The 25,407-nt window shown below is 41.6% G+C and overlaps 1 protein-coding gene across 1 annotated transcript in view; it reads right to left on the bottom strand.

Annotated features, from left to right (window-relative positions):
* Kdm5a (lysine demethylase 5A) overlaps positions 1–23,113 on the bottom strand; it is a 69,929-nt gene extending 46,816 nt beyond the window's left edge. Inside the window, exons 1-10 of the mRNA XM_040737443.1 lie at positions 22,483–23,113; positions 20,607–20,684; positions 17,680–17,802; positions 15,421–15,591; positions 12,658–12,792; positions 11,318–11,423; positions 9,550–9,641; positions 7,380–7,538; positions 5,448–5,567; positions 4,745–4,903 (exon numbers count right to left, since the gene is read on the bottom strand). Of these exons, the coding sequence (XP_040593377.1) occupies positions 4,745–4,903; positions 5,448–5,567; positions 7,380–7,538; positions 9,550–9,641; positions 11,318–11,423; positions 12,658–12,792; positions 15,421–15,591; positions 17,680–17,802; positions 20,607–20,684; positions 22,483–22,647 (1,308 nt within the window). The 5' untranslated portion in view covers positions 22,648–23,113. The remainder of the gene's footprint in view (positions 1–4,744; positions 4,904–5,447; positions 5,568–7,379; positions 7,539–9,549; positions 9,642–11,317; positions 11,424–12,657; positions 12,793–15,420; positions 15,592–17,679; positions 17,803–20,606; positions 20,685–22,482) is intronic.
* Positions 23,114–25,407: the final 2,294 nt, after the last annotated feature.

The following is a 25,407-nucleotide window of genomic DNA, read 5'->3' as shown; positions in this document are numbered from 1 at the left end:
AACACATACGCAAAGTTATAGTTAAAAACTAGTGCGGCACATGCGAACAGATTGCTTTTCTATTTCTACTGTACCCTGCAGTGGCATCTTCCATATTTCATATCAGAGTATTCCAGCAGCATAATGACTATTACAATACATAAAGCACAGTGCTAGACATTGTCAGGACACATAATCAAGAATTTATAGCAATACGTTAAGTTGATGTAACACAGAAAGTCATACTACCTTTCTTCACCAGAAATACATCAGGAAAAACTGGCTAAATTTAGAATAACAAAGTAACTTATGGGGCTGCAGAGATGGTTCAGCAGTTAAGAGCATCACTGGCTGCTCTTCCAGAGAGGACTGGGTTCAATTCCCAGCAACTCTAGTTCCAGGGAATCCAACACTCTCATACAAATATGAATACGGACAAAACACTAATGCACAAAAAGTAAAATTAAAAAAAAAAACACATACACAAAAGAAACTTGATTCATAGAATTTGAACATGAAAATTCCTAGTTCCTAGACACAGACATGAAGCAAAAAACAAACAAAAAAAAAAACAAAAAACAAAAAACAAACAAACAAAAAAAAAACAGAGAGAATGTAAAAGGCAGGCACTGGTGGCATATGCCTTTAATCCCAGGGCTCAGGAGTCAGAGGCAGGCAAATCTTTGTGAGTTCAATGTCAGCTTGGTCTATACAATGAGACCTAGGACATCAGGGCTATATACAGAGACTCTTTTTTTTGTTTGTTTGTTTGGTTTTTACCAGACAGCTCTGTATTGTTTTGGAGGCTGTCCTGGAACTCACTTTGTAGACCAGGCTGGCCTCAAACTCACAGAGATCTGCCTGCCTCTGCCTCCTGAGTGCTGGGATTAAGGGCGTGCATCACCACTGCCCGGCTGAGACTGTGTCTTTAAGAAAAAAAAAAGTTGATAACTGAACATGAATATATGTAGAAAGTTTATATATATATATATATATATATATATATGCTTATATATATATATATGCTTATATATATATATATATATATGCTTCTACACTATAAGAACAAAAATTTAAATTCTTGCTGAGTCAAGAGGTATATGCCTACAATCCCAGCATTTAGGAAGGTGAGGCAAGAGGATCACAAGTTCAAAGACAGGCAAAATTATATAGTGTAACCCTGCCTCAAAGAGGAAAAAAACTTCAAACCCTTAAAGCTGACCAGAAAACAAGTCAACTATAAGACAGATATCAGGAATTTACATATAAAACAACAGCAAGAATAGAAACCAGTATGCAGGGCCGGCAGTGGTGGCACACGTCCCAGCACTCTGGAGGCAGAGACAGGAGGATCTCTGTGAGTTCAAGGCCTACAGAGCTAGTTCCAGGGCAGGCTTCAAAACTAGAGAAACCCTGTCTTGAGAAACAAAACAAAACAACAGTAACAAAAAGTATGTGGGCAGTGCATACCTATAATTCCAGCAGACAGAAAGCACAGACAGGATGATTAGTAAATCACATCTACATGGTGTGTTTTAAGTCATCCAGAAGTACATATGGAGACTGGTTCCAAATAGAATTTTAAATGAAGATTAAGCAAACTATGGAAACTACAGAAGTATACTTAAGGATCAAAGGGGATAGAATATGGAAATCCTATACACATTTAATAAAGAAGAAATCTCAGTGAGAAATATCAAAGAAGATGGGCAGTGGCACCCACACACCAGAGGCTGAAGCAGGAGGATCCTGAGGTTGAGGAACTACAAAATGGTGAGAAGGGAAAGAGAAAAGACATTTCTCCAGCACCAGAATAAAAATTCTAATATGCTAAAATAAGAAATTGAGGCCAGGTGGTGGTGGTGGTGCATGCTTTTTTCTCTTTAATGATTTGTTTTTTTGCATTGGTGTTTACCTACAAATGTATCTGTATAAAGGTGTTGGATCCCCTGGAGTTCACAGATTTCCCTAGACTATCTGAACATCAAACCCAGGGTCCTGCTCTTTCCACTAGTGGTAGACTTATAATCACATTGAGCCATTTCCCCAGTCCTAAATTACTTCCTTCTAACTGAAGGCAATATGCTAAATTATTGCCAACAACAGAGAAAAACAGAAAGTAAGCAGGAAAAAGAAAAAATAATTATCTCAGCTTTATGAATCTTTATGGAACAAAGATCTAAAAAGTAAAAGCATACATGAAATCCTACCTAGTCAGCTTTATTTTATTTTTTTGTTTTTTGAGACAGGGTGTTTCTGTATTGTTTTGGAGGCTGTCCTGGAGCTCGCTCTGTAGACCAGCCCGGCCTGGAACTCACAAGAGATCCGCCTGCCTCTGTCTCCTGAGGGCTGGAAGTAAAGGCGTGCACCACCAACGCCCGGCCTAGTCAGCTCTTGAAGAAAACTTATTTTAGAAATTACTAACAAAACTAATTTTAAAAAGTATCACTTAATTTTTTTCCTTTTCCTTTTGATTTCTTGAGGCAGGGTTTCTCTGTGTTAACAGCCCTGGTTGTCCTGGAAGTAGCTCTGTAGACCAGGCTGGCCTTGAACTCACAGAGATTCCCCTGCCTCTGCCTCCCAAGCGCTGGGATTAAAGACGAGCATCATTGCCACCCAGCCTTCACTTTCTTTTTTATAAGATGGTATTCTCACTATATTGCTGAGTCCAAACACAAACTCCTAGGTGCAAGCAATATTCTTTTTTCATCCTCCTAAGTAGTATTATAGGTGTGCAACATGTACCCAATTACATACATCAAACTTTCTAGGTTTTATTCATGTATGTGTGCCTGCATGTATGTATGTATACAATGTACATAACTGGTACCCTCAGAGGCCAGAAGAACAGGATGGATCTCTGGAACAAGAATTCTTAACCACTGAGCCATCTCTCTAGCTCAGTTTCTAGACTGTGGAATAGAAAAAGCTAGGCAAAATCTTAAAACTCGGGCCAGTGAGGTGGCTGCGTGGGGAAAGGTACCTGCTGCTGAATCTGACAACCTGAGTTAGATCCTTGAAATTCACTCTACAGAAGGAGAGAACTGATTCTCACAAGTTGTCCTTTGACTACCCCACACCATCCTCTACCATGTGGCACACACGAATACAAAACAGTTTGGTTTTTTCTGGAAATCACTATGTAGATGAGACTGGCCTCAGAAAGATCTGCCTACCTTTGCCTCCTGAGTGTTATAATTTTTTAAAAACAACTTTCAAACTAGATTAAACTTTTAATTAAATTAGCTTTAAAATTTAGAGATAAAACAATTCTTTTTTTTTTAAGATTTACTTATTACATATACAATGTTCTGCCTACACGACAGAAGAGGACACCAGATTGAATTGTAGATGATTGTGAGCCACCATGTGGTTGCTGGGAATTGAACTCAGGACCTCTGGAAGAGCAATCAGTGCTCTTAACCTCTGAGTCATCTCTCCAGCCCCCAAAATATCTTTTTTTTTTTTTTTGGTTTTTTTTGGGGGGTTTTTTTTTGTTTTTTTTTTTCGAGACAGGGTTTCTCTGTGGCTTTGGAGGCTGTCCTGGAACTCAGTTTGTAGACCAGGCTGGTCTCGAACTCACAGAGATCCGCCTGCCTCTGCCTCCCAAGTGCTGGGATTAAAGGCGTGCGCCACCAACGCCCGGCTCCCAAAATATCTTTTTAAGAATTGTTTTATCTCGGGGCTGGAGAGATGGCTCAGAGGTTAAGAGCACTGCCTGCTCTTCCAGAGGTCCTGAGTTCAATTCCCAGCAACCACATGGTGGCTCACAACCATCCATAGTAAGATCTGGTGCCCTCTTCTGGCGTACAAGCATACATGGAGGTAGAATGTTGTATTCATAATAAATAAATAAATCTTAAAAAATAAAGAGAGGCCAGGCGGTGGTGGCGCACACCTTTAAAAAAAAAAAAAAAAAGATATTTTGAGGACTGGAGAGATGGCTCAGCAGTTAAGAGCACTGACTGCTCTTCCAGAGGGTCCTGAGTTTAGTTCCCAGGAACGACATGGTGGCACACAACCATCTGTAATGAAATACATGCAGGTAGAACGCTGTATACACAATAAATAAATCTTTAAAAAAAAGATATTTTGAGCCAGTCGTTGGTGGCACACGCCTTTAATCCCAACACTCGGGAGGCAGAGGCAGGCTGATCTCTGTGAGTCAAGACCAGCCTGGTCTATAATTTCCAGGACAGCCTCCAAAGTCACAGAGAAACCCTGTCTCGAAAAACCAAAAAAAAAAAAAAAAAAAAAAAAAAGAAAAAGAAAAAAAAACAAACAAAAAAAGATATTTTGAGAACTGGAGAGATGGCTCAGAGGTTAAGAACACTAACTCCTCTTCCAGAGGACCTGTTCAATTCCCAGCAACCACATGGTGACTCACAACCATCTGTAATGAGATCTGGTACCCTCTTCTGGCCTGCAGGCATACATGCAGACAGAACACTGTATACATAATAAACCTTTAACAACAAAAAAAGATATTTTGAATTTGCTTTGTTTCTGACAGTCTCAGTATGAAGCTCAAGCCAAATTAGTCCCAACTATTCTACCTCAGTTTCCAAAGTACTGGGATTATAGGAATGTATACCCATGGCCAGTTCAAAATTAATTGTTTACAAAATCAGACATTATTTATATTATCTAAAGCCTACATATATCATATTTTAAAATGGCATGGTGCCAATATTAGAGAAAGAACTTTTTTTATGAAAATGCAAAATCAGCTTCAGAGTAAGAGTTCAGAGAACAGTATCCATACCTCTTCTTCTGGCAACATTTTTCTCTGACCATCTTTTACAGGAAATCCACTTCCAAAATCTTTTGAAGAAATATCAGCTCCATACTCTACAATAACATCTTCTTCAATACTACTTACTAGCCTCCAGAATTCCTTTTCTACTAGTTCTGTAGGAACCATCTATAAAAAAAAAACCCAAAAATAATTAACTCATTATAACTATAATCCCCTAAAATATAATATACAGACCAACTGAACAAAAGCATGATAAAAACAAATAAATCACCACATTTCCCAGAGCAAAATTAATTCTTGTATTTCTCCACTAGAAAAAAAGCTAAAGATAGCTAAAATAACTAAAAAGGTAAAAATAACTAAAATTCAAACATCAAGATGTTTCTCATAACGGTTTAGGTGGTGCACACCTTTGATCCCAGCACTTGGGATGAGGAGGCAGGCTGATCTCTTTGAGTTCGAAGCAGCCTGTTCCTCAGAACAAGCTCACGAACAGGCTCTTAAGCTACAGGGAAACCCTGCCTCAAAAAAATCAAAAAACAATAAACAAACAAACAAACAAAAGAGAGTACAATTAACAAAATAGATTATCAGGTCCATATTTTTAAGATTTAGTGTTCTCTAACCTCTTTTATATTGTTCCTGATTTCTATAAAACTTGACAGAAACTTTGTTTCTCTCTAAACCAACATAAATGACAGCTACTCACATGGACTGGCATATTGAAATAATCAGATTTAAAATTATCTGCCATCTCGCCAAAGCTTTGAAGTGTATATTCTCTTATAGCTTGCTCAAATCCAAAGGCTTCTCGAGGTTTGTTACATTCCTGGGGGGAGAAAAAGATATTCATGGTAGCTCACTGGTATAATGCTCTCAGGCTCTGTGTTCAATATCCAGCAATAAAATAAATAAAAGTCTCAAATATGGCTTTTATTGATCATTTCTCTAGCTTAAATCTAATCACCCTTACACAGTAAAACAAGTATCAGTTATTTGCAATTCATTAGTTGAAACTAGAATCTCAACTGAATGTTCAATATTCCAAAACAATGAATGAAACAGCTTTAGGGGGCTGGAGAGATGGCTCAAGGTTAAGAGCACTGACTGCTCTTCCAGAGGTCCTAAGTTCAATTCCCAGCAACCACATGGTGGCTCACAACCATCTGTAGTGAGATCTGGTGCTCTCTTCTGGCCTGTAGGCATACAAGCAGGCAGAATACTATATACATAATAAATAATTGAAAAAAAAAAAAAAGAAACAGCTTTAGGTACTGGAGCTAGTATCATCCTTTGCCTCCAAGACAAACCCCAAGAGGAATACTAACTTGAACTCACACATAAGGATGCTGACATTCTTCGCATCCATAAAGTAAATAAATATTCAGAGAGGAAGGAAGCTGAGTCTTATTTCAGTAATTTGTTGTTTAGTTATACAATTTCAGGAGATTTTGTATTTTATATTTGTGGTTTTGTTAACAAATACACAAAGGTTTGATAATCACTTTAAATATTTGCTAATCCTTGATTTTAAGAATTGGTTGTGGGGGCTGGAGAGATGGCTCAGAGGTTAAGAGCACTGACTGCTCTTCCAGAGGTCATGAGCTCAATTCCCAGCAACCACATGGTGACTCACAACCATCTGTAATGAGATCTGGTGCCCTCTTCTGACGTGTACATGAGGCAGGGTGTTGTATTCGTAATAAATAAATACATTAAAAAAAAAAGAATTGATTGTAAACCAGGTAGTAGTGGCTCACACCTTTAATCCCAGCACTCAGTCGTTAGAGGCAGGTACATCTCTGTGAGTTTGAGGCCAGCCTCATCTACAGAGGGAATTCCAGGACAGCCAGTCTCAAAAACAAAACAAAAAGAATTGGTATCTTCTAAAAGTGGTTACTATGTCAGAGACTACTTAAATGTAATGCAAATCACTGTTTCAAGTCATCTACCATACAACTAAAAGATTAATAACTTCAAGTAAACCAAGGGCTTTGGCTCTTGGTAATTTAATTTTTTAAATTTTATGTGTATGAGTATTTTGTTGGTATATATGTCTATATATACCATGTGCATGCTTTGTGCCTGAGGACAGAAAACAGTGTATGAATTAGAGATGGTTGTGAGTCACTATTTAAGGTTCTAAGAATCAAATCTGGGTCTTCAGGAAAAGCAGCAAAAACTGATGAGCCATCTCTCCATCTCCTTAAATACCTTTATATCTCTGCTTAATTCTGTTCACATTTAAACTGTTGCCATTTATATAAACAAGAAAATTATCTAACCAGCCGGGCAGTGGTGGTGCATGCCTTCAATGCCAGCACTTGGGAGGCAGAGACAGGCAGATCTCTGTGAGTTCCAGGATAGTCTCCAAAGCTACAGAGAAACCCTGTCTCCAAAACAAACAAAAAAAAAAAAAAACCCTCAAACAAACACAAAAACTATCTAACCAACAGTCAGAGAAGGAAAAAAATAAGCCCACAAAACAGCTGTTTCACATTCATTCAGAATAGTTCTTTAAAATACTGGTTTTTCAACAATAATAAACAAGAAACTGGGACAAGCTTTTGAGAACATGTTTACAATATAGCATAGATTAGTCTCTTTAGTTTTAAATGGATCTATAACATTAAGTTTGTACCTCAGCAACACATTTAGGACACCTCCAGTCTCCCTTGGGCACGTCAGGTAGTGGTGGAAGTAGACAAAACGTATGATAGCTATCATCACATCCGTCACACAAAAGCAATTTGTCCTCATTGTTTCCCCGACCACAAAACATACAAACATAGAGATCAACCTATAAAGATAAATAAAATAATTAATTTTCTACAGTATAGAGTATTGCATTTTTATCATGAACTATTCAAATAAATACAATGAACACTAAAAATTAAACAGAGCTTAATCCTTTAAAAATATATTTCAAGACAGACAATTCTCCCCAGAACTTCTACAGGTAAATTAGTGAAAATATAAGCAGGAGTCAGAATCCCAGAGGTGATGGCACAAGTCTTTAATCCCAGTACTCAGGAGACAGAGGCATGGATATCTGTGAATTTGAAGCCAGCCTGGTCTACAGAGCAAGTTTCAGCATAGCCAGAGCTACACAGAGAAACCGTGTCTTAAAAAGCAGAAAACAAACACATAAACAAAAAAGAAGCTGTTAGAATCAAGAAACACTATAATCTAGGGAATGGAAAATAAATTTATACTTAAATACTATAATACAGAGTGAATACTGAAAACTGCCTATTAAATACTGCATACCTCAATGAGTTTTAAGAATTCTTGGAGAGGGAGCTAGAGAGATGGCCCAGTGGTTAAGAGCATTGGCTTTTCTTTCAGAGGACCCAGGTCAATTCACAGGACCCACATGGCAACTCACAACTGTCTGTAACTCTAGTTCCAAGGGATCTGGCATCCTCACACACACATACATACAGGCAAAACACCAATGCACATCAAATAAAAAACAAAAAGTCAAACCTTGAAATATGCCGGGGTTATCCAACCACCATTAACTACCCCAGTAGATAATAAAACCCACAGGTGCTTAAATCCCTTACATAAAATGGCTTAATATTTGTCTATCTTCTACACATAGCCTTCCCCAGAATAAATCATCTCTAGATTACTTATATTAATTGTATGTAAATGCTTTTGAAATAGCCACACTACGTTGATTAGTAAAAACTGCAAAGAAAATAAAAATGGTTATGGTGGGCTTTCTGATGTATACCCGTGGTCTCAGTACCCAGGAGGTTAAGGCAGAATGAGGCACATGTTTAAGGCCATTTTAGGTTTCACACTGAGTTCTAGGCCAGTCTGGGCTATATAGCCAGAACCTTAAAAAGGAAAAAAAAACAAAAAACAAAAACAAAGGAAAAAAATCTCTATGCTATTCAGCACAGAAACAATGTTTTTTTTTTTTTTTTTTTTTTTGGTTTTTCGAGACAGGGATTCTCTGTGGCTTTGGAGGCTGTCCTGGAACTCACTTGGTAGTCCAGGCTGGTCTCGAACTCACAGAGATCTGCCGGCCTTTGCCTCCCGTTGCTGGGATTAAAGGTGTGCGCCACCAACGCCCGGCTGTATTATTATTATTATTTAAATGTGTGTGGGGATTTCTGTTGTGCACCACATGCATGCCTGGTACTATCAGGCCAAAGGCCAGAAGCAGGCATCAAAATCCCCTGTAACTGGAATTTCAGACAGTTGTGAGCTACCAGGCGGGTGCCGTGAGTCAAACTCAGGTCTTCTGAGTGTGCCTAACCACTGAGCATCTCTCCAGCTCCAGAAACAATTTTTTTTTCAGAAACAATTTTTAAAAAGTTTTCAATCAGGCTGGAGAGATGGCTCAGAGATTAAGAGCACTGGCTGCTCTTCCGGAAGTTCTGAGTTCAACTCCCAACAACCACATAGTGGCTTACAATCATCTGTCAAGAACTTGTGCCCTCTTCTGGCCTGCAGGCATACGTGCAAGTGGAACACTGTATACATAAATAAATAAAGTCGCTACTGTTAAAAAAAATTTCAATCTATGTTTAGTTGAACCCATAAAGATAGAACCTGAAGATACAAAGATAACTATATACAGATTTATGTTCACTTCTTTAACTTGGTTACCTATAGGTATATGATTTATGGGAATGTACAGGAGACAAAGCAAAATTAACATTATATAAACCAAAACCCCAACCTGAAATTTTCTACCATGTCTTCTAATCAAACATGCTAAATGAACACCATGTATCAAGACAACAAGATAAAAATATATCCTTTCCCTCCTGAAATTATCCCAAAGCACTTACAAAGTTAACAGAGAGAGTTCCTTTCCGTTGTCTCATTTGCATGTTAAATGCGTCTGACTTGTTGGTAACTTTTCGTCTTCGGGTGACCTCATCTTGAAATAAAAAGTTATATAATAAAAGTAAAAACTAAAGTTGAGTGCTTACTAATGACCACACACTACTTAAAAGTATTTAAATTAGATAAAGTCTCACAACATTATGAGGTAGATTCTTATTGTCTGCAGCTGAAAATAAAAAACTTAAAAGCCTAGAGAAATTAGATAACTTGCTCAAGATCATATAGCCACTATATAGGTTTGTAAACCTTCAATGACTGTCTACATTCAGTACTTACGACATACTGTCTATATGTATGCTTTAGAGTGGCTCTCAAATTAGTCATAGCTTTTTCTTTAAGATCACCACAGACAAAACAGTTAAGTATAAGAATGGCACAAGGTCAGGAACGGTGTTCACACCTTTAATTCCAACACTCAGGAGGCAGTGGCAGGGAGATTTGTATAAGTTTGAGGGCAGACTGGTCTACATAGCAAGTTCTAGGACAGTCATAGCTACACAGTGAGACTGTATAACAAAAAAACAAAAGGAGAGTAAAGCTAGGCATGGTGGCTCACATCTAAATCCCAGATGTGTGAGGTGAAACAGGATTGCCAAAAAGAATAAAGAAAAAAAAAACACACAAAAACAAAACAAAGGTTTTTGTTATTATTGTTTTCTTTTTAAACAGGGACTCACAAAGATAATTTTTAAAAGCATGTCTGGTAACTATTATTACACTGATTGTATGTTGTTTATCATTTTTGCACTATTAAGATAGATTTTGTACATGGTAGGCAAATAGTCTACCATTGAGCTATATCTCTAGCCCCTTTTAAATGCTACTTTGTCTCCACATTGCCCAAATTGGCCAGAAACTCACTCTGTAGTCAGGCAAGACTCAAATCTATATTCTCCTGTCTCAGCCTTCTGAGTAGCTGTAATTACAACAAACCTGTCACCAGGACTGGATATCCCCCAAGTTTTGAGAGTGGAACAATATTATCTGATCGCTTACAATTTGGGCCACAATCTACATTATATTATACATTTCATAAATGTAATGTGTGACTTTAATATTTCATTAAATTCTTAGTCAGGGGGCTAGAGAGATGGCTCAGCGGTTAAGAGCACTGTTCTTCCAGAGGTCCTGAGTTCAATTCCCGGCAACCACATGATGGCTCACAACCACCTTGAATGAGAGCTGGTGCCCTCTGCTGGCATGTAGGCAGAAGACTGTATACACAATAAATAAATAATACAGAGACACCCTGTCTAGAAAATCCAAAAAAAAGATAATTTATTTCAATGGTATCATAACATATAGAGGAAAAATTATTTCAAAAATTTAAATGAAATTTAAAATTCTAACTTCTTCACAGTACCTTTTCATACTAAAAGTCTGAGAATCCCTTCGATTTAAAAATAACTTTTAGAACACTGTGACAACCAGTAATCATTACTGAAACTTAACTAGGAACTAAATGATATTTTCATGTATGTTAGAGATGGAGTATGATTCTTCAAAAATTAAAAAAAAATGCAATGTAGTATTTGTTTTACACACTGAATTTAATATTTCTACCATTAAAAAAGCCAGTCTGCCTAAAAAAACAATGTAGCAAGTTTACAAATATTAAGAATTCTCAGCACAGAGTGAAATTCAAATATCACTTGAGCCTTTTAACAACCATGTCACTGTACTTCATTTTACGCAAGTAACAGATTTTACCTTCTTTATGCTTTGCTCCTACTGCCAGGCCCACAACTTTGGGTCCAGCTCCAAAAATCTGAAGTTTCTTTAGTTCCGTGTTCCTGTTTACTTCTCCAGAGTCTGACTAAAAATAAATAAACAAAATGAATATTAGCATAATTACTCTGAATCATACAGTTAGTTTTCTTTAAGATAGGGTATTGGCCAGGTGGTGATGGTGTATGCCTTTAATCCCAGCACTTGGAAGGCAGAGGTAAGCCAATCTCTATGAGTTTGAGGCCAGTCTGATCTACAGAGCTAATTCCAGGACAGACAAAGCTGTACAGTTTTTTTTTTAATTTCTAATGAAACAGAAAAGTTCCTAGGCTATTGAGATGCTTCAATGGATAAAGATATTTGCCGCCTACCAAGACTCACAACCTGATCTCAATTTCCTGGGTCCACATAGTGAAAGGAGAGAATGGACTGCTGAAGTTGTTCTCTGACCCAACACAAACACTGAGCACAAACATACACACGCCCACACACACATAAATACATGCTTCAGAATGTTTTTTTTCAGCAGGGTGGTGGTGGTACACGCCTTAGACAGACAGACAGACAGACAGACACACACACACACACACACACACACACACGATGGGAATGAAGGGCTAGGGAAGAGCAGGGAAGAGTTTACTATAACTAAGGATGTATGAAAACGCCACATAGAAATATTATTTTGTAAGCCAACTCAGAAAACTACAAACATATGAGTTTGAGAGGAGGTGTACTACATGGGTAGATAATACAGTTCCCAGAAGCCATAAGTTATTAAACAAAAACCTTAGTGCTAGATGAAAGGTACTGATCTGAGTGACACGTTGGTCAGAGAGGCCCCAGAGTCTTCCAAGACAATACAACCTATTGTCTATACTCAGGCGTATACACAAGCATGCCTACATACATATACACACATATACAAAAGCATAGAGAAAGAGGAAAGCTATGCACAGAAATTTTTTTAATTTCTTTAAATACATAGTTCTATATGGCACAGGGAATCTATATCTATAAAGTAACACAAACAGCTCTGATAAAAACAAACCCTGGCAGTCTAAACCACAAGACAAGCCCACTGTTCTCCCAAGCCCTAATTCCAATGTGACCATATGGTATCCCAGTGCAGGCAAATATTAGAGAAGAAATCCAGTTTGTTATTCCTCACTATCTTGAATGCTATATAGCATGACAACCTGAGTTGTGTCCTGGGATAAGAGAATTGACTTTCAAAAATTATTCTGACTTTCATATAAATACTACACACACCCAGGCAGGCACACAAAACTTTTAAATGGCCTATGAACATTGAAAAGTACCTGAGACTTGACACGTCTTGTTCTCTTTGGCGGGATATTCATTCTTGTTCCCCTGTCTGGTAAAGGCTGGATATCAGTGCTGAGAACCTCAGCCTCAACTTTTTCTTTAATATCTAAGTCAGGCATTTGTACACCCTAAAAGAGAAGGACACAAAAAGAGAGAAAATTCACTAATAAGTTTGAGAATCAGTGGAAAATAGGAAATTTGGTGCTATAAGTTGCTAACACTACATAAAATCAGATGGCAGTCCTGACCCCAAATCCAAGTATAGGCTCAAAGCAATCCCTGACAAAGTCAACTTCTGTTTAGTTTTACATAGTATCTTATGTCTTCCATTAAGGCACTGGAACTGGCCTGGAACTCCCTATATAGAGAATGATTCTGAAGTTCTGGTCCTCTATGATTATAGGCATGCACCAGCACAAGCTACCAATGGGTTTTGTTTGTATTTTTTTTATATTTTTCTTATTTTAGATTTTAATTTAAATTAGAAACAAGGTTGCTTCACATGTCAATCCCAGCTCCCTCTCCCTCCCTTCCTCCCACACCCCCCCTCATCATCCCTCCAAGCCTCCCACCCAATCCCCACTCCATTTCCCAGGGAGGGTGAGGCCCTCCATGGGGGATATCCAGAGTCTGTCATTTCGTTCAAAGCAGGGCTTAGGCCCTCCCCCGAAGAGTCCAGGCTGACAGAGCATCCCTCATTGTGGGATGGGCACACAAAGTCCATTTGTATGCCAGGGATAAATAATGATCTCCTACCTAAGGCCCTATATATTGCCTAGGCTTCCTCACTGACACCCACATTCAGGGGGTCTGGATCAGTCCCATGCTGGCCTACCAGCCATCAGTTTGGGGTTCGAGGTCTCCCCCCTTGTTCAGGTCAACTGTTTCTGTGGGTTAAACAAGCCCAGTCTTGACCCCTTTGTTCATCAGTCCTCCCTCTCTGTCACTGGGATTTGCTTGTATTTTTAAACATGCCCAGCAGGATTTCTCTTTATGGAAATTGAAAGCAAACACTAAGATATATGTAAAGATGTAAACTGTTTGAATATAATGAAAAGGAAAAATAAATTAGAGAACTTATACTACTAGGTATCAAAATTTACTATAAAACAATACCAAAGATAATGTACTAGGGGCTAGAGATGGCTCATTAGTTAAGACCATGAACTCTAACAGAGGACCCAAGTATATTTCCCAACACATCAGACAGCTCTCAACCGCCCATGACTCCAGCTCTTGGACAATCCAACCTCTCTGACCTGTAACCTGTGTGGGCACCTGCACTCATTTGCACATACCCACATACAGATATACACAAATAAAACAAAACCCCAGCAGCGGCTGGACAAGGTGAGAAGATAGGAACAGGTGACTACTTAGGGCTTGTTGGCTAGCCACTTGGAAGGCTAATGAGAAAAAAGAACATTTAAGATTGAACCATTATACCACCCCCAAAAAAGTTTTAAACTTTAAAATATGTGAGAACTCAGCTAGACACTTTCTTCAGATTTGCTAGTTTTCACAGTGCTGGAAGGTGCTGTACAGGTTGCTGCAGGGACTTACCATTAACAATCTTATGTGTAAATCCTGCATGTTTCACTACCAACTTGCCAGACATGATGGGCCTACTAATATAATAGTGGCATGACAGCCATGCTGGTAACCAATAACTTCATGCTTCACTTTGAGGACTGTTCCACAGAAGGGAAGTCACCTTTGACATTATACACATAATCAAAAAGCCTATGTCTGGAAAGGTGTCAGACCCTACTGAGGAATTTACTGTTGTTGTTTTGTTAAATGGTCAGAACATGCCGGGTGGTGGTGGCGAACGCCTTTAATCCCAGCACTCGGGAGGCAGAGCCAGGTGGATCTCTGTGAGTTCGAGGCCGGGCTGGACCAACAGCCTCCAAAATAATACAGAGAAACCCTGTCTCATAAAAACCAAAAAAAAAAAGAGATCAGGATATGCCTGTCACACTGAAGATCATATATTAGTGCTGTGATCAGAAAAGTTTCTTTTGGCAGTGTGGTGGTTCCTGCAAAGACTCATAACTGAGAGCCAGGCGTTGGTGATGCACACCTTTAATTCCAGCACTTGGGAGGCAGATCTCTGTGAGTTCAAGGTCAGTCTGAACTACAGAGTGAGTGCCAGGATAGGCTCCAAAGCTACACAGAGACATCCTGCCTCGAAAAACCAAAAAGACTCATAACTGGTCAAAGCACTGAGAATAAGAGGCTGTTTGTTGGCTCAGCTTCAGAAAGAACCTCTGAAATGACCACTCTGAGATCTAGACAACATTAGAAAAGAGGCTAGGCATAGCAGCTCACTTTTAATCTCAGCACTCAGCAAGGAGAGGCAGGTGGACCTCTATGAGTTGGAGGTCAATCTAGTCTACTAAGTGAGTTCCAGGCTAGTCAAGGCTACACAGTGAAACAGAGAGAGGGAGGGAGGGAGAAAAAGAGGAAAGGGGGGAAGGGGGGAGGAGGGGAGGGAGAGAGAGCGCAAAACAAAACCCAATTCTGAAATCACGAAGATCTTTAAATATCCCGACACCCTTCATTCCCATTATCTTTACCCTGTAAACCACTAGAAATAGCTCTAATTTTTCAACTTTGTGTTCTCAAATTTTGGTGCTTAGCGAAAGCTATCCTCACTTTGCTATGCATAAACGTACCACTTACAGTAACTATCACTTGAAGTTCATACTTGTCAAAGTAAATTTAACCACTCTAAGAACAATGATGCATCTTACCATAAGGCTGACACCAGACTGGAAAAGCTCATATGGGTAGAGAATTCTTTCATAGTGTGACTTCAAAAGAGAACCAGTTCCTTTTCCTGGCAGATATCCCAAGCGGCTACCTACTTTAGACCATTTCTTCTCTTTGGTGACTATTTCAAAACCTCCTTTGCTGGCAACAATCTGAAAAGGAAATAGGAATTCTTTAGGGAAAGATGTTAGTTGCAAGCACACTAACTTCTATAATCTCAAAAGATAAAAGTTCTCCCCTCTCTCAGCAGCTGGTAGAGTGTTTGCCTAGTATGCATGAAGCCCTCAGTTGATCTCCAGTTCCAGAAAACCTGGGTGTGGTAGTACATCTCTAATTCCAGTTTTCAGGAGGTGGAGGCAGGAAGACCTTTGACATTCAAGGTCATCTTGGCTACACAGTAAGTTGGAGGCCAAATTGGGATACATGAGATCCTGACTTAAAAATAAAAATGTGGCCAGCAAGATGGTTCAGCAAGTAGAATTTTACTAACAATAATTTTTGTTCCATCCCTGGAACCCACATGCTAGGAAGAACCAGTTCAACAAACACTTAAAAGTCCAAGATTGGCCGGGCGGTGGTGGCGCACGCCTTTAATCCCAGCACTCGGGAGGCAGAGGCAGGCGGATCTCTGTGAGTTCAAGGCCGGGCTGGACCGATAGCCTCCAAAACAATACAGAGAAACCCTGTCTCATAAAAACCAAAAAAAAAAAAAAAAAAAAAGTCCAAGATTGTGCATGCACATGCTGGGAAATGAATCCAGGTTCTCTAGAAGAGCAGCCAATGCTGTTAACCACTTTGCCATCTCTCCAGCCCCCAAAAGAGAATTCTTAAAAGAAACTTTTTGGGCCAGGCATTGGTGGCACACACCTTTAGTCCCAGCACTCGGGAGGCAGAGGCAGGGCGGATCTCTGTGAGTTTGAGGCCAGCCTGGTCTACAGAGCAAGTTCCAGAACAGCCTCCAAAACAATACAGAGAAACCCTATCTCCAAAAACCAAAAAAAAAAAAAAAGAAGAAAAGAAACTTTTAGGGGCTAGAGAGATGAGAGATAGCTCAGTGGTTATACTCAATTGCCATGCAGCTGTGAGGACCAGTTTGCTACTAGCACCCATGTAACAAACTAGGTATGGTTTCCAGTGTGCCTGTGACTCCAACACTGTAGAGAACAGAGACAGAAGGGTTGCTAGGGCTTGCTGGCTTCCAGTCTAGTCACAAAAACTAAGTTTCAGGACCCTGTCTCAAAGGAGTCAGGCAGTGGTTCTCAACCTCCCTAGTGTGGCAACTCTTTAATACAGCTCCTCACGTTGTGGTGATTCCCAACCATAAAATTATTCCATTGCTACTTCACTACTGCAATTTTTCTACTGTTATGAATTATAATATAAATATCTGATGTGCAAGTTATCTGGCACAAGACCACTGTGGGGGTCTGCCCACTGGAGTAAGGCACAGAATGATAAAGAGGAACACTAAATGCCTCCTCTGGCTTCCAATGCACACACAAAAGAAATTTTATGGGCCAGACATGCCTTTTTATGCCTATGTAAATTGGTATCACTGACGGCAGGGTAGGGGACACAGCTCGGTGGGATGTCATCTCACCTCCACACATGCACTATGCTGCATGCATGTGTACAGACACACAAAGTCTGAGGCCACCATGATTGAAGTAGAAAATCTGAGGCCAGCCATATAGGGAGACTCTGTCTCCTAAAAAGAATGAATGAATTGATCTTTAAAAAATAGCCAGGTGGGCCGGGCGTTGGTGGCGCACGCCTTTAATCCCAGCTCTCGGGAGGCAGAGGCAGGCGGATCTCTGTGAGTTCGAGACCAGCCTGGACTACCAAGCGAGTTCCAGGACAGCCTCCAAAGCCACAGAGAAACCCTGCCTCGAAAAAAAAAAACAACAACAACAACAACAACAATAAAAAATAGCCAGGTGGTAGTGGGCCATGCCTTTAATCCCAACAGACGGGAGGCATGGGCAGGCCGATCTCTGTGAGTTCAAGGCCAGCCTGAACTATATATATAACATGAGTTCCAGGACAGCCAGGGCTATTACAGAGAAACCCTGTCTGAAAACAAACAAAACAAATTAAATACAAAGGAAAAATTATTTAAAATTCTTTGTTTCATGAATCACAAACCTCTACTCAATTTCTTCATGGGTGGACCTAGCACAAACTACTACTGGGCTATATTTCAGCTCTTGTTAACTTTTGAAGCCAAGCATTGGCCTCACCTTGCTTAAAGCATACAAATCCAGGATTTTTCTCTCCACCACAGGAATCTTCAATGTAGATCCTTGAAGCTCCCAAAACTTTGCCAGTTGATCCAAGAAGTCCAATCTCACTCTAGTCATTGCCTAAAATTAGTAAAATACAGAAATCAAAAACACAGGGCTGGGGATAAAGCATGGTGGCAGATCATTTGTCCAGCATGCTCAAGGCTCTAGATTCAATTCCCAGTACTTCGAGAAGAGAAGGAGAAAGCAAGGCCAGCAAGAGGGCTTAGCAGATAAAAATGATTGCCACCAAAGTCTGATGACCTGAGTTCAACACTTAGATCTCACAATAAAAGAGGAGTAGGATCTGAGTGTTGAACTTGGGTTGTTTGGCTGAGGTGTTTGGCTGTCTGAAAAGATTTGGTAAACTGAAGGTTAGCAGGCTTGGACATAGAAAACAGTCAACACAGCAGAGATTCTACTATGGAAGCACAATAACAACTGTGAATAATGATAGAGTATATCAAGTTGTAACACTTCCACACCTCACTGATCAACAAAAGGCTGGAAACCCTTTGCTTTCTTTGCCTCCAATCCAGAGAAAAGTTATCAGTGCCCAGTTATCCCTACTCTTTCCCCATCAGCTGTCCATGGTGGCCGTCTCTCTTACTTTAAGCTAAATATTTTGTTTGTTTGTTTTTCGAGACTGGGTTTCTCTGTACTGTTTTGGAGGCTGTCCTGGAACTCGCTCTGTAGACCAGGCTGGCCTCGAACTCAAAGATCCACCTGCCTCTGCCTCCTGAGTGCTGGGATTAAAGGTGTGTGCCACCAACTCCCTGCTATATTTTTGAAAGATTTAGTTTTATGTGCACTGGTGTTTTGCCTGCATGTATGTCTGTATGAGGGTGTCAGATCCTCCAGAACTTGAGTTACAGACAGCTGTGAGCTGCCGTGTGGGTGCTGGCAATTGAACAAGGGACCTCTGAAAAAGCAGTCATTGCTCTTAACCATTGAACCATTTTACCAGCCCAAACGATCTTTTGTTAATAAAGTTCTTTGCTAGATGTTAAAAGAAAGCCTCTCCTTCCATTTAAGGCCCTGGTATGCTGTTTTTGGTTCATTTTTATTGTTGTTTTTAATGTGAATGCATAGTATGTTTATGGATACTAGAAGAGGGCATCTGATTCTCCTTGAACTGGAGTTCCAAATGGTGGTAAACCACCATGTGTATGCTGGAAGTTCAACTCAGGGCCTCTGGAAGAGCAACAAGTGTTCTTAACCACTAAGCCATCTCTCCAGCCACTGTTAAGCCATTTTAAATGTAATCCTGTTTCCTTCTAAGCTCTCCTACCTAAAGGCACAATCAGGATCTACAAGCGATTTCTCCTAATAAACTTCATTCCTAAAGAGTAATTATTTGGGCCGGGCGTTGGTGGCGCACGCCTTTAATCCCAGCTCTCGGGAGGCAGAGGCAGGCGGATCTCTGTGAGTTCGAGACCAGCCTGGACTACCAAGCGAGTTCCAGGACAGCCTCCAAAGCCACAGAGAAACCCTGTCTCGAAAAACCAAAAAAAAAAAACCAAAAAAAAAACCAAAAAAAAAAAAACCAAAAAAAAAAAGTAATTATTTGTCAGCGCCTTTCCTGAACCAACCATTGCTGCCTCCATTTTTATATCTAATATGAAAATGCCATAATGAAATCCATTATTTCGTAAGCTAACATAAATTTAATTAGGAAAACAAATCTGTGAGTTTGGAGCTGGGCATCATAGCAAAAGCCTTTTGTAATCCAAGCACACTCTGGAGACTGAAACAAGACTACCATGAGTTCAAAACTAGCCTGGGCTACACAATAAGTTCTAGACCAGACCATACTGACTACAAAGAAAGACTGGCTCAAGAAAGTGAGAGAGTAGGAAAAGGGGCTGGGGGAAGTAGTTCAGTTGGTAGAGTGCTTGCCTAACTTCTTGAAGACCAGGGGTCTACTCCTAGCATCATATAAACTGGGTATGGTGCTGCACACCTGTAGTTCCAACACACAAGAGGTAAAGGCAGAAGATTAGAAGGATCAGGTAGTCCTGGGCTATACATATCCAGCTAAACGACATCTTGGGCCATACGAGACCTTTTTTCAAGGAAGGAAAGACGGGAGGGAGGGAGGTAGGGAGAAAGGAAGGAAGGAAGGAGACTGATAGACTTCCATTTCTCTATAAGCCCTGGATTTTCTATTCTGAAAATATGTTTTGCCAATCTGGGCAGTGATGGGGCAAGCCTTTAATCCCAACTCTCAGGAGTCAAAGGCAGGTGGATCTCAGCGAGCTCAGTGAATTCGAGGTCAGCCTGGTCTACAAATCAAGTTGGAGAACAGCCAGCGCTGCTACACAGAGAAACCCTGTCTCGAAAGAAAGAAAAAAATACTTATATAATATATAATTATATATATTCTATTATCTTGGCTAAATGAAGGAAAAACTGTAACAACTACTTGAAAGTCTTAAAAGACATTTTCATAAATATCAAGTAACTATTAGTTTATTAAATCCCACTTAACACGAACTCTGGGCCCTATAATACATAAGCTTTTCAAAGTTCTATTTAAAATCCCAAGGTAAACAATCAGGAGACTGGTGGCTGGGCGGTGATGGTACACGCCTTTAATCCCAGCACTCAGGAGGCAGAGGCAGGCGGATCTCTGTGAGTTTGAGGCCGGGCTGGACTGACAGCCTCCAAAACAATACAGAGAAACCCTGTCTCATAAAAACCAAAAAAAAACAAAAAACAAAAAAAAAAAAAACAAAACAAAACCAATCAGGAGACTGGAGCCATAAAGCCATGGTAGAGCATTTGCTTAGTCTGTCTGAAGCCCTGAGAACCAAACACCACCACCACTTAAAAAAAAAAAAAAAAAAGAAACAAAACAGTAGAAAGATTGGTCTAATACTTACCTCAAGTTCATTCAGGCGCTGCACTCTGGGAGTGAATCGGAAAGTTTTTACTTCACATGCAAATGGAGGTTGCCAATCCTAAATGGAAAGAATTACTCTGGTAATTTAGAATGCATTTGCCACGAATCACAATAACAATACATTAGAGAACTTAAACCTTCACTATAAAGACAGAGAAAGAGTTAATTTTTTTTGTTTGTTTTGTTTGCTTTTTCAAGACAGGGTTTCTCTGTGTAGCTCTGGCTTACCAAGTTTAAAAAAAAAAAAAAAGGCCGGGTGTTGGTGGTGCACGCCTTTAATCCCAGCACTTGGGAGGCAGAGGCAGGTGGATCTCTGTGAGTTTGAGGCCAGCCTGGTCTACAAGAGCTAGTTCCAGGACAGCCTCCAAAGGCCAAGAGAAACCCTGCCTCGAAAAACCAAAAAAATAAAATAAAATAAAAAAACCAGAACCCCCCCTGATTAGGTCATGCCAGTAATCCTAAGAAATAGAGGCAGGATCAAGAGGTCCAAATCAGCCTAGACTACACAGCTTGACCATCTCAATACTTCTTCATACTTGCTAGAAAAGAAAAAGAGATTGCAAATGTCCACATTCAAAAATTGGTTCTACTCTTCACAGGGCATAGGAATCTCGTTTCAACAATATCCAACTGACCCTGGTGCTGATTTTCCAGCAACAACTGAACAAGGTTTTTCTCCCATGTAGCTAGGGATTGAACCCAGGGCCTTGCAACACTCTCCCCATGCCAACAACATTATCTGGAATGCACTGGTCTAAAAAAAACTTTTGACCTTGAGCATATCACTTATCCTCTTAGGGAATTAATTCCACTCACCAAGGGGTATTATCTGCTTTCCTAACCTTAAAAAAAGTGAGGATAATTGCCAGGTGGTGGTGATACCCGCCTTAACCCCAGCTCTCAAGAAAGGGAGGTCTTGGAACTCTGAGTTGGAGGCCAGCCTGGTGTACAGAGTGAGTTCCAGGACAGCCGGAGCTACACACAGAGAGACCCTGTCTCGAAAAACAAAAAAACAAAGTGAGGATACTTAACCAATTTATAGGCAAACTTGATTATTTATACTACAACTCTGAAATCTTTGCCCTTTACTTTCTCACTGTCAGGAGATTTCAACGTTTCCCTCCATGCCCACTTAGTGGCCAATTCTTCTAACACTTCTATTTTTTAAAAAGTAACTCATTAATGCTCTTTTATCCTCCCAATGATGCCTTTTCTTGTTGCAGTAGAAATTAGCTTGGGGTTCTAGTCTAGTGACATCATCCTGGCAGCAAGGACAGCTCGGATTACATCTTAAGAAAACCTGAGGAAGGCCTGCAAAGGTCTGACAAACTGAGCATTAGCAGGCTTGGACACAGAAGCAGCCCACAGAAGCGGAGTCTTCAGTAAGCAAACACAATGGTCGTGCATGAGCATAAGGCGTGACACGCCAACCCAAAGAACAGTATTCGTGCCCAAGTAAGTTCTGGAAGGAAGAGGTCCCAGAGCCACGGCTTTCTCTCGTTTGAGGGTGGTAAGGTCCAAGTCCCACAATCTGAGTTCGAACCCCGAGACCCACAACGCAGGGGAGAATCGACTCCCACAAAATGTCCTCTGACCTCTCCGCGCGCACGCACGCGCGCACCCACGCTCCCCCCCGCACACGCTCACACTCTAAAATAAATGGAAAAGTGGACGTGAAACTACGTAAGAAACCAAGGCAAAACACCCCCAAACGTGGCCTCTGAGTTAAAAAAAAAAAACAAAAACAAAAAAAACGAGGGAGGGGCTACTGAGAGCACCCGGGAACCTCAACCCGAGAAGCTACGGCGAGAGCGCGCCCCTCCCGCCGCCCCGGCCCCCACCCCCGGGCCCGCTACCTTGGGGGGACGGATTTTGCAGATGCCAGTTTTCTCAGCCAAAGGCCGGATGCGGCCGATAAAACTGAGAGGGTCTGAGAACTCCTCCCAGCTGGGCTCGAAGACCGGGCACTCGGGTGGCGGCACGAACTCCGCCGCGTAGCCCCCCGGGCCCACGCCCGCCATGGCCGCAGTCAGGGGCCCCTGAGGTGCACAAGCGGGGGAGGCGGGGTGACGGCCGCCAAGCCCTCTCACGTCCCCTCACAGGGGCCGCAGAGCATCTTCTCCGGAGAGACCCGTGCCTCACAGAACGCCCAGAAGCGCTTCCTCCGGCCGTTTGTTATTGTTTCCTTCAGGGCTTTTCCTCTCAGGGCCAGGACGCTTCCGGAAGTCAACGTACTGCCAAATCCGTCCGCGCCGCAGGAATCAGAATCCCGCCGCCGCGACTTCTAGTCCGGCCCTTTCTCCTTGCTCCCTTTCAGGACAGCGCGGCGTGGCCTTTCCTCGACTTCCACGACAAAGTCCTGCGCCCTCCGTCCACCGGCTGCGTGGCCTCTGAAGGCTCCACGACCTCTCCTGGAGGAAAGGCGAGGGAGAAGCTCTCCCGCAAGGTGGAAGGCGCGCTTCCGGCGCGCGGAGGAATGTGTAATGCCTCGGAGAGCAGAGGTTCTGTTTCCGGTGAGGAGGTTCCTGTTCCTCTTTGTGTTGGGGACACGAAAACAAGGTGGCCCTGGTGCAGCCGGTCTACCTTTCCTGACCTCCGAGGCCGGTTTCTAACGCAGCTGTCTGCCGTGTGCGCAGGAGCGCACTCTCGTCAGGGTGTCCGCGGCTCTGTTTTGGTTTTTGCGACTGCCCTAACTTGGTCCCCGTTGCACGGGGCTCTGCTTCTCCGTGACCGACCGGGCCCAGCCCCTCTCAGTCGTCACTCTGGCCGCCCCTAACCCCCACCGCGAAAGTGCTTTTCTCGCCACGCAGGGCTCCCGGCTGTGCCTTTCTAGCTGTCGGGAATCTTCCTCAAGCCGTCTTGTCCGAGAAGGAAACTCGACCTGAAAACACCCGCCCTGCTGACTTCTCTTTAGTTTGCTATGGAACTGGTCACCTTGTCAGAGCCTCTCCGTGTGAGGCCGGGCGTGATCGCCCACGCAGAGTTCCGTCCGACCAGCAAGAGCTGCATAGTGGCAAACTGTCTCAAAATCAAAACCCCTGTTGCTGGTTTGCTCCCACAATTACTCTATATACGTTTAAGCTTGTCTCAACAAGGCGGAAGGCAGCAACCCGCTCCCAAAAGCAGTCCCGTGGCCTCCGCATGCGTGTGCGTGTGTGTGTGCTCCCAAAAGCAGTCCTGTGCGGCCTCCGCGTGCGTGTGTGCATGCCTGTGTGTGTGTGTGTGTGTGCTCCCTAAAGCAATCCTGTGGCCTCCGCATGCGTGCCTGTGCGTGTGTGTGTGTGTGTGTGCTTGTGTGTGCGCGCGCTCCCAAAAGCAGTCCTGTGTGGCCTCCGCGCGTGTGTGTACCTGTGTGTGTGCGCGTTACACTCACACAACAATGAAAAATAGTTCAGGAGCAGCTCGAGCTGCAATGAATTTGAGGCCAGCTTGGGCTGCAGGAGACCTTGTCTAAGTAAGAAGAAAGCCTGTGTGGTGGCACAGGACTATATCAACGCTGGGGAAGGAGATGTAGAAAGAATGCCACAGCTTCAAGGCCATTCTGGTATGCATACTGGACTCCAGATACATGGCAAGGGCTCGGCTGGTAAAGACAGTTGCCACCAAGCCTGAGAATCTTGAGTTCGATTTATTGAACCCATATGGTTGAAGGAGAGAACTCCTGAAAGATGTCCTCTGACCTCTACACAGGTACACACACACACACACACACACACACACACACACACACACATACATACACATTCAATTAAATAATGAGGGGGGGAAACTAATGGTAAAAATCCTCTCTCAGCCGGGCGTTGGTGGCACACGCCTTTAATCCCAGCACTCGGGAGGCAGAGGCAGGCGGATCTCTGTGAGTTCGAGGCCAGCCTGGTCTACAGAGAGAGTTCCAGGACAGCCTCCAAAGCCACAGAGAAACCCTGTCTCAAAAAACCAAAAAATAAAAATAAAAATAAAAAAATGTACAAACAGATGTAGACACAGGAAGGTATGACATTGTACATAAGTAATAGTTTATCACAGCTAGACTTAGAGTGTTTAGTACTTAATCTGGAAAACCAAACTGTGCACATAAAAAGAAATAAAGGAGTTCAAAACTCAAAAGTTATCAAAATAATTTTTTCATTAAGCATGCAATCAAAGTGCATAGTGAGCTGGGGCTCCTGAGTTTATCCCCAGCACCACATAAACCAGTGGTAGAGCATACCTGTAGTCACAGCACTTAGGAGATGGTAGAGGCAGAAGGTCATAATTGCAAGATCAACCTCAGCTATCTAGGGCAAGGCCACCCTGTGATTAAAAAAAATGGCAAGAAAAAAATTTGAGGAGAAATAAGTAATTTCAAGTATATATTTATCTGTAATATATCTTGTTAGTGTTAGAGTAGAGTGAAATTAATACTTAATCTGGTAATGATTTAATAATAATTTAGCTTTGAACTTGCTATGTAGACCAGGCTACCCTGGAACTCACAGAGATCCTCCATCTGCCTCCCAAATTCTGGAATTCAAGGCATAAGCCCAGCACATAAGACGCAGAGGCTGGCAGATCTCTGTGTTGAGGCCAGATTGGTCTACATAGCAGGTTCTAGGACAGGGCAACGCAGAGAAACCCTGTCTTAAAAAACAAATGAATGTAAAAAAATAATTAAAAAATAAGTAAAAATTAAAATGAACAAACAAAAATACATAGCCTATCACCTCTGCCCCCAACACTTTTTAGTGGCTATTTGCTTGTTTGCTCGTTGGTTGGATACAACCTGGGACTGACCTTAGGAC

Source organism: Mesocricetus auratus, unplaced genomic scaffold (assembly GCF_017639785.1).
Source record: "Mesocricetus auratus isolate SY011 unplaced genomic scaffold, BCM_Maur_2.0 Super-Scaffold_100676, whole genome shotgun sequence".
Lineage (NCBI taxonomy): Eukaryota > Metazoa > Chordata > Mammalia > Rodentia > Cricetidae > Mesocricetus > Mesocricetus auratus.
The sequence above is the reverse complement of the archived record's forward strand: the minus strand, read 5'-3'. Positions and strand labels throughout refer to the sequence as shown.